The sequence below is a fragment of the Pseudophryne corroboree genome, chromosome 7 (assembly GCF_028390025.1).
Source record: "Pseudophryne corroboree isolate aPseCor3 chromosome 7, aPseCor3.hap2, whole genome shotgun sequence".
In the NCBI taxonomy this organism is placed as follows: domain Eukaryota; kingdom Metazoa; phylum Chordata; class Amphibia; order Anura; family Myobatrachidae; genus Pseudophryne; species Pseudophryne corroboree.
In genome coordinates, this window is record NC_086450.1 from 382,701,503 (window position 1) to 382,711,368 (window position 9,866).

At 48.0% G+C, this 9,866-nt stretch overlaps 1 protein-coding gene across 1 annotated transcript in view; it reads right to left on the reverse strand.

The window, feature by feature from the left end:
• The window catches only part of PDPK1 (3-phosphoinositide dependent protein kinase 1), a 215,568-nt gene extending 207,925 nt beyond the window's left edge, over positions 1–7,643 (reverse strand). The window contains exon 1 of the mRNA XM_063934575.1: positions 7,492–7,643. Coding sequence (XP_063790645.1) covers positions 7,492–7,515 — 24 coding nt within the window. The 5' untranslated portion in view covers positions 7,516–7,643. The remainder of the gene's footprint in view (positions 1–7,491) is intronic.
• Between the last annotated feature and the right edge of the window lie 2,223 nt (positions 7,644–9,866).

Genomic DNA, 9,866 nt, shown 5'->3' on the forward strand with positions numbered 1-9,866 from the left:
TTCTGCCATATTTAACAGGGCAATGATAGTAAATGAAAAAACAGGCTTGTTTTGCATTAAATATTATTGCCTTTTTAAATCTGGCAGGCAAAATCAGCAAAAATCTAGCATTTTGAAAATCCATTTCTTAATAAATACAGCCCTTAGAAAATTCAAACACTGCTATCATATACCTTTTACTATCTCAGACCTTGAGACTGTGGGAGGTGCCAAAGCACTAGTACTCAAAAGAGTTTAGCAATGTACTATATAGGCCGACAAGAGAGAAAAAATAAGAATTTACTTACCGATAATTCTATTTCTCAAAGTCCGTAGTGGATGCTGGGACTCCGTCAGGACCATGGGGAACAGCGGGCTCCGCAGGAGACAGGGCACATCTAAATAAAGCTTTTAGGATCACATGGTGCGTACTGGCTCCTCCCCCTATGACCCTCCTCCAAGCCTCAGTTAGGTACTGTGCCCGGACGAGCGTACACAATAAGGAAGGATCTTGAATCCCGGGTAAGACTCATACCAGCCACACCAATCACACCGTACAACTTGTGATCTGAACCCAGTTAACAGTATGATAACAACAAATGAAGTAGCCTCTGAAAAGATGGCTCACAACAATAGTAATAACCCGATTTTTGTAACAATAACTATGTACAAACATTGCAGACAATCCGCACTTGGGATGGGCGCCCAGCATCCACTACGGACTATGAGAAATAGAATTATCGGTAAGTAAATTCTTATTTTCTCTAACGTCCTAGTGGATGCTGGGACTCCGTCAGGACCATGGGGATTATACCAAAGCTCCCAAACGGGCGGGAGAGTGCGGATGACTCTGCAGCACCGAATGAGAGAACTCCAGGTCCTCCTTAGCCAGAGTATCAAATTTGTAAAATTTTACAAACGTGTTCTCCCCTGACCACGTAGCTGCTCGGCAAAGTTGTAATGCCGAGACCCCTCGGGCAGCCGCCCAAGATGAGCCCACTTTCCTTGTGGAGTGGGCCTTTACAGATTTAGGCTGTGGCAGGCCTGCCACAGAATGTGCAAATTGGATTGTGCTACAGATCCAACGTGCAATCGTCTGTTTAGACGCAGGAGCACCCATCTTGTTGGGTGCATACAATATAAACAACGAGTCAGATTTTCTGACTTCAGCTGTCCTTGAAATATATATTTTTAATGCTCTGACAACGTCCAGTAACTTGGAGTCCTCCAAGTCGCTAGTAGCCGCAGGCACCACAATAGGCTGGTTCAAGTGAAAAGCCGAAACCACCTTAGGGAGAAAATGAGGACGTGTCAGCAGTTCTGCCCTGTCCGAATGGAAAATCAGATATGGGCTTTTGTACGATAAAGCCGCCAACTCTGAAACTCTCCTGGCTGAAGCCAGGGCCAATAACATGGTTACCTTCCATGTAAGGTATTTTAAATCTACCGATTTTAGAGGCTCAAACCAATGAGATTTGAGAAAATTCAAAACTACGTTCAAATCCCACGGTGCCACTGGAGGCACCATTGGGGGTTGTATATGTAGTACACCTTTGACAAAAGTTTGTACTTCAGGAACTGACGCCAATTCCTTCTGGAAGAAGATTGATAAGGCCGAAATTTGAACTTTAATGGACCCCAATTTTAGGCCCATAGACAATCCTGCTTGCAGGAAATGTAAGAATCGACCCAATTGAAATTCTTCCGTTGGGGCCTTTTTGGCCTCACACCACGCAACATATTTTCGCCAAATGCGGTGATAATGTTGTACAGTCACTTCCTTCCTAGCCTTCATCAAGGTAGGAATAACTTCCTCTGGAATGCCCTTTTCTTTTAGAATCCGGCGTTCAACCGCCATGCCGTCAAACGCAGACGCGGTAAGTCTTGGAACATACAAGGTCCCTGCTGAAGCAGATCCCTTCTTAGAGGTAGAGGCCACGGATCCTCCGTGAGCATCTCTTGAAGTTCCGGATACCAAGTTCTTCTTGGCCAGTCCGGAGCCACTAGTATTGTTCTTACTCCCCTTTTCCGTATAATTCTCAGTACCTTTGGTATGAGAGGCAGAGGAGGGAACACATACACTGACTGGTACACCCACGGTGTTACCAGAGCGTCCACAGCTATTGCCTGAGGGTCTCTTGACCTGGCGCAATATCTGTCCAATTTTTTGTTGAGGCGAGACGCCATCATGTCCACCTTTGGTTTTTCCCAACGGTTCACAATCATGTGGAAGACTTCTGGATGGAGTCCCCACTCTCCCGGGTGAAGGTCGTGTCTGCTGAGGAAATCTGCTTCCCAGTTGTCCACTCCCGGGATGAACACTGCTGACAGTGCTATGACATGATTTTCCGCCCAGCGCAGAATCCTTGCCGCTTCTGTCATTGCTCTTCTGCTTCTCGTGCCGCCTTGTCGGTTTACGTGGGCGACTGCCGTGATGTTGTCCGACTGGATCAACACCGGCTGACCCTGAAGCAGCGGTTTTGCCAGGCTTAGAGCATTGTAGATCGCTCTTAGCTCCAGTATATTTATGTGAAGGGACGTCTCCAGGTTTGACCACACGCCCTGGAAGTTCCTTCCCTGTGTGACTGCTCCCCAGCCTCGTAGGCTGGCATCCGTAGTCACCAGGACCCAGTCCTGTATGCCGAATCTGCGGCCCTCTAACAGATGGGCACTCTGCAACCACCACAGGAGAGACAACCTTGTTCTTGGTGACAGTGTTATCCGCTGATGCATGTGCAGATGCGATCCGGACCATTTGTCCAGCAGATCCCACTGAAATGTTCGTGCATGGAATCTGCCAAATGGAATTGCTTCGTAAGAAGCCACCATCTTTCCCAGGACTCTTGTGCATTGATGTACTGACACAGTTCCTGGTTTTAGGAGGTTCCTGACAAGTTCGGATAACTCCCTTGCTTTCTCCTCCGGGAGAAACACCTTTTTCTGAACCGTGTCCAGAATCATTCCCCGGAACAGCAGACGTGTTGTCGGGGTCAATTGAGATTTTGGAAGATTCAGAATCCACCCGTGTTGCTGAAGCACTACCTGGGTTAGTGCTACACCGACTTCCAGCTGTTCTCTGGACTTTGCCCTTATCAGGAGATCGTCCAAGTAAGGGATAATTAATACGCCTTTTCTTCGTAGAAGAACCATCATTTCGGTCATTACCTTGGTAAAGACCCGAGGAGCCGTGGACAAACCAAACGGCAGCGTTTGAAACTGATAATGACAGTCTTGTATCACGAACCTGAGATACCCTTGGTGTGAGGGGTAAATTGGGACATGCAGATAAGCATCTTTTATGTCCAGGGACACCATGAAGTCCCCTTCCTCCAGATTCGCTATCACTGCTCTGAGTGACTCCATCTTGAACTTGAATTTCTGTATGTACAGGTTCAAGGATTTCAGGTTTAGAATAGGTCTTACCGAACCGTCTGGCTTCAGTACCACAAATAGTGTGGAATAATACCCCTTTCCCTGTTGTAGGAGGGGTACCTTGACTATCACCTGCTGAGAATACAGCTTGTGAATGGCTTCCAATACCGACGTCCTTTCTGAGGGAGACGTTGGTAAAGCAGACTTTAGGAACCGGCGAGGGGGAGACCTTTCGAACTCCAACATGTAACCCTGAGATATTATCTGCAGGATCCACGGGTCCACTTGTGAGCGAGCCCACTGATTGCTGAAAATCTTGAGTCGACCCCCCACCGCTCCTGAGTCCGCTTGTAAAGCCCCAGCGTCATGCTGATGGCTTTGTAGAACCCGGGGCGGGCTTCTGGTCCTGGGCAGGGGCTGCTTGCTGCCCTCTCTTACCCTTTCCTCTGCTTCGCGGCAGATAAGACTGTCCTTTTGGTCGCTTGTTTTTATAGGAGCGAAAGGACTGCGGCTGAAAAGACGGTGTCTTTTTCTGTTGGGAGGGGGTCTGAGGTAAAAAAGTGGATTTGCCGGCAGTTGCCGTGGCCACCAGGTCCGAAAGACCGACCCCAAATAATTCCTCTCCTTTATATGGCAATACTTCCATATGCCTTTTGGAATCCGCATCACCTGACCACTGTCGCGTCCATAAACTTCTTCTGGCAGATATGGACATCGCGCTTACCCTTGATGCTAGAGTACAAATATCCCTCTGAGCATCTCGCATATAAAGAAACGCATCCTTTAATTGCTCTAGAGTCAATAAAATACTGTCCCTATCCAGGGTATCAATATTTTCAGTCAGGGAATCCAACCACACTACCCCAGCACTGCACATCCAGGCTGAGGCTATTGCCGGTCGCAGTATAACACCAGTATGTGTGTATATACTCTTCAGTGTAGTTTCCAGCCTCCTATCTGCTGGATCCTTGAGGGCGGCCGTATCAGGAGACGGCAACGCCACTTGCTTTGATAAACGTGTGAGCGCCTTATCCACCCTAGGGGGTGTTTCCCAGCGCGCCCTAACCTCTGGTGGGAAAGGGTATAATGCCAATAACTTCTTGGAAATTAGCAGTTTTCTATCTGGGTTAACCCACGCTTCATCACACACGTCATTCAATTCCTCTGATTCTGGAAAAGCTACAGGTAGTTTTTTCACCCCCCACATAATACCCCTTTTTGAGGTACCAGCAGTATCAGAGATCTGCAAAGCCTCCTTCATTGCCGTGATCATATAACGTGTGGCCCTATTGGAAAATACGTTTGTTTCTTCACCGTCGACACTAGATTCATCTGTGTCGGTACCCGTGTCGACTGACTGAGGTAAGGGACGTTTTACAGCCCCTGACGGTGTCTGAGACGCCTGAGCCGGTACTAACTGGTTTTCCGGCCGTCTCATTTCGTCAATTGACTTTTGTAATGTGCTAACATTATCACGTAATTCCATAACTAAAGCCATCCATTCCGGTGTCGACTCCCTAGGGGGTGACATCACCATTACCGGCAATTGCTCTGCCTCCACACCAACATCGTCCTCATACATGTCGACATACATGTCGACACACACGTACCGACACACAGCAGCCACACAGGGAATGCTCTAATCGAAGACAGGACCCTCTTAGCCCTTTGGGGAGACAGAGGGAGAGTTTGCCAGCACACACCAAAAGCGCTATAAATGTATATAAACAACCCTAGAAGGTGTTGTTTTTGATATAGGCGCTTTTAATATATCAATATCGCCAAATTATGCCCCCCTTCTCTTTGTTACCCTGTTTCTGTAGTGCAGTGCAGGGGAGAATCCTGGGAGCCTTCCTCACCAGCGGAGCTGAGCAGGAAAATGGCGCTGAGTGCTGAGGAGAATAAGCTCCGCCCCTTTTTCGGCGGGCTTTTCTCCCGGGTTTTAAGAAAACTGGCCTGGGTTAAATACATACATATAGCCTTAATGGCTATATGTGATGTATTTTTCGCCACTAAAGGTATTTAATATTGCTGCCCAGGGCGCCCCCAGCAGCGCCCTGCACCCTCCGTGACTGAATCAGTGAGACGTGTAGCAACAATGGCGCACAGCTGCAGTGCTGTGCGCTACCTTCATGAAGACTGAGGAGTCTTCTGCCGCCTGCTTTCCGGACCTCCGATCTTCAGCGTCTGTAAGGGGGGTCGGCGGCGCGGCTCCGGGACGAACCCCAGGATGACCTGTGTTCCGACTCCCTCTGGAGCTAAGTGTCCAGTAGCCTAAGACTCCAATCCATCCTGCACGCAGGTGAGTTGGAAATCTCTCCCCTAAGTCCCTCGATGCAGTGATCCTGTTGCCAGCAGGATTCACTGAGATTTAAACCTAAAAAAACTTTGTCTAAGCAGCTCTTTAGGAGAGCCACCTAGATTGCACCCTTCTCGGACGGGCACAAAAACCTAACTGAGGCTTGGAGGAGGGTCATAGGGGGAGGAGCCAGTACGCACCATGTGATCCTAAAAGCTTTATTTAGATGTGCCCTGTCTCCTGCGGAGCCCGCTGTTCCCCATGGTCCTGACGGAGTCCCAGCATCCACTAGGACGTTAGAGAAAGCTCATTATTGTTTTGAGAGAGAGAGAGATATTATATATATATATATATATATATATATATATATATATATATATATATATATATATATATACATACACACACATATATACACACATATATACACACACACACAAGAAAACAAGACAGCTTAAAATGTCTCCAAATGCAGTACGTCAGCTAAACAAGAAAAAGACCTAGAAAAAATATGATCTGTCAAAAAGCACGTAAAAGTCACATGCACATTCCAGAGCCTTGTATACATCCACAAGTAGGTACATGTCGCCATAATTATCCAATACAACGCCTGCCATAAATGTTAGCAGGTAAACTAGCAGGCAACTCAGAGGAAGAGGCCAATAACACAGCATTGATGGACAGCTCTTCTTCAGTATAGTGCAATGTACAATGGAAGCTTTTCTGTGAATGACTGATAAACCATAGCAGTATTCCACCTATTACACCATTCAATAAAACATCATGTTTACTATTCTCAGACTAGCTTCCTATTTTCACTTGCCAGAAAGGGAACTTGAAAGTTGTTTATGAGGTTGGAAGGGAAAAACAACAACATAGATTTCTGCATATTTACTACACCTTAATGGCCCCTGTCAGGCATCACTACAGCTTATTGCCCCGTCAGCCATCACTACAGCTTATTGCCCCGTCAGCCATCACTACAGCTTATTGCCCCGTCAGGCATCACTACAGCTTATTGCCCCCTGTCAGGCTTCACTACAGCTTATTGCCCCCTGTCAGGCTTCACTACAGCTTATTGCCCCCTGTCAGGCTTCACTACAGCTTATTGCCCCGTCAGGCTTCACTACAGCTTATTGCCCCCTGTCAGGCTTCACTACAGCTTATTGCCCCGTCAGGCATCACTACAGCTTAATGCCCCCTGTCAGGCATCACTACAGCTTATTGCCCCCCTGTTAGGCATCACTACAGCTTATTGCCCCCCTGTTAGGCATCACTACAGCTTATTGCCCCCTGTCAGGCAACACTACAGCTTATTGCCCCCTGTCAGGCATCACTACAGTTTAATGCCTCAAGGGATACAAGTCACGGACCCTCCAGCAGGGGGTGCATATTTTGGGCAGGAACACGTTTGCAGTGTTAGCTCACCTGCAGATCCCCAGGCTGGGGCAGAGAGGTGAAGTCACTGACGTGGATGGCTGCTGGGCTGGGGGCGCTATGGGGAAGGAATTACCAGGGGGATTTGGGGCATTATGTAAAATGTCAGTGTGGAAAGGGAGGGGGCTGTATGGGTAGTAATAATACTAAGGCCTGTATACCCCAGTGAGGGCACTCTCATCCAGCCAGACTGGCATTCAACTACACTCCCTCCCCATGTGCGGACAGGAGGCAGGCTGAGGGCACAGGGGCATCTGCCCATCCTTGCAGCTGTGTATGGGAGAGGCCTGCCGCCTATGCGCTGACCTCCTTCCTCACAGCCCCCTTCTCCCTCGCCCAGCCCAGGTGCCCTTCGCCCTCCCCCGCCACCCCCCGGACATCTAACCCGCAGAGTGGCATCTCACCACTTGGCTGGTGGTCCTGGCCATGGCCTTCTCCCCTCTCCTCAGATGGCTTCAGGGAATCACACAGCCAGCAGTAATGGCCGCCCGCATCGTCTAGCGCTGACGTCACTCCACAACAATGTTCGTGGTGGTGAGGGGAGGCGCGCCCCGGCCCACCGCTTGGCGTCTACTGGTCGGCGCTGGCATCAGCCCGCCCCCCTCGCGCGCTGATTGGGCGGAGCGCACGCTCGTTACGCCGCGGTGGCCGCGCCCTCCTCCCCTCCTCCTCATTCACAGAAAAAGCGACTTCGTTTCCTTGTTTGTTTCCTCCATTTCGCAGCGAGGACGGAGCTGGCAGTGTGGGACTGGGGCATGAAGGGCCCACGGGAGAATGCAGTGTTAGGGTCCCATGCTTAGGGGTGTGGCCAGCCACCACAGATTCTTAGAGAATTAGCGAGTGCATAGTCAGGGGCCATTAAGGTAGATATTATATATATATATATATATATATATATATATATATATATATATATAATTACTGCTAGTGCGTGCATGATCATGTAGCAGTTAAATGCACTAGAGCACAGGTTCTCAAACTCGGTCCTCAGGACCCCACACAGTGCATGTTTTGCAGGTCTCCTCACAGAATTTCAAGTGAAATATTTAGCTCCACCTGTGGACCTTTTAAAATGTGTCAGTGAGTAATTAATACACCTGTGCACCTGCTGGGTTACCTGCAAAATATGCACTGTGTGGGGTCCTGAGGACCGAGTTTGAGAACCACTGCACTAGAGAATACACCATACTCCTGTGCAATATAAGGTAACATATGTATCATTTATGTGCACAGTCTGGAACCCGATCACGAGAGGGGTTGCAGAGAGCAGTGGGGCCCACCAGGGGTAATCCCTGTGTCCCTATGGGCCTGTCCGACCCTGGTTACCGGGGATGTTCCTTAGCCAGAGCTGAGCCATTTAACTGCATGTTAGGCCAATGGCCATAGTCTCCTCTGTGCCATTCATGGGTCCTGGGGGTATTCACGCGTTTACCGCATGTTGCTGTCATTAGGTTTCATAGTAAGTAACCAATCCAGGTATGGCTAGCATGGTGCTGGCATCAGGTGAACTGGCTGCTTGGCAGGGGTGTGAGAGTGCCCCTAGAACACTGAGGGCCTCATTCAGAGCTGGACGTAAATGGGATTTGTCGCGTTGTTCAACTACTTTTTTTGTGCGTAGCAGAGACTTGCGACAGTTTCCGACTAGGAGACCGGATTAGAATGGGTGTGTAAAGGGGAACAAAGTACAGTAAGGGCATGGGGCGGCAGTGCAGCGTAAATTGCTACTAATATTGCCGTTTGCTTGGAGAGGGTCTGACTTGCGCATACTGAAACCCCAGTGTAAATTGCTTACCGATGTTGATGATGGTTTCAGCCTTTGATACAAATTTGTTCAACTACACTAAGGGGGAATTCAGTTAGCCGCAGCGTTTATTAAATAGCCTTTTTCCCACATTGTAAATCAGAGGTTAATCCACACTAACGCACTGATTCCGTGGAAGACGTTTAATCAGTTTGGTTCTCCCGGTGTTAAAATTTGCTGTGGTGCGCTCCCTGGGTTACTTGGGCAATGTTCACTCTTCAGAAGGACGGTGTAGAATTCTGATGGGGATGTTCTTTTTTATTTCCGGCAATAAGTCCCCACTCCAATTCACATAATTTTACCATAGAGATGAAAAGAGAAAGTGATATATAGTGAAGTACGTTCGAAATGAGTTCTGTTTATATTAATTCAATGAACTCAAATGTATCTCGAAATTAATCCAACAACATGGAATCCCCCTAAATTTGCAGACCCACGTACCAGATTAAGTGGGGTGTCAGTCGTGCCCACCCAAATATGCCTGTGGTATTGCTTCCACTGATTCCTAGCAGGTCTCCTCCAGGATAGTCCACCACTTCTCCACTCCGTTTTGAGTTATATCCCCAAAAAGTAGGAAGAAAATGGCAACATATAGTGAAGTACTATTTGTTATGGTGTCCAAACAGTATATTTTATTAGGTTTAAAATGCAACAGAAGGTCTCTTAAAAACTTTGCATATGTCATCAAAGTGCAAATTTGCAAGAATAAATAATTTATATTGTAAAAATAATTTTTCAATCCACCACAGATTAGTGGACCCACGTACCAGAGTTGTAGGGGTGTATCAAATGTCCACCCAAAAACGCATCAAATATTGCTCCCCGGGGTTTACAGCAATGATCTGCGGATTCCCTCTGGATGTAGTAGGTACCTCCAATCAGTCTACTACATCCAGAGGGAATCCGCAGATCATTGCTGTAAACCCCGGGGAGCAATATTTGATGCGTTTTTGGGTGGACATTTGATACACCCCTACA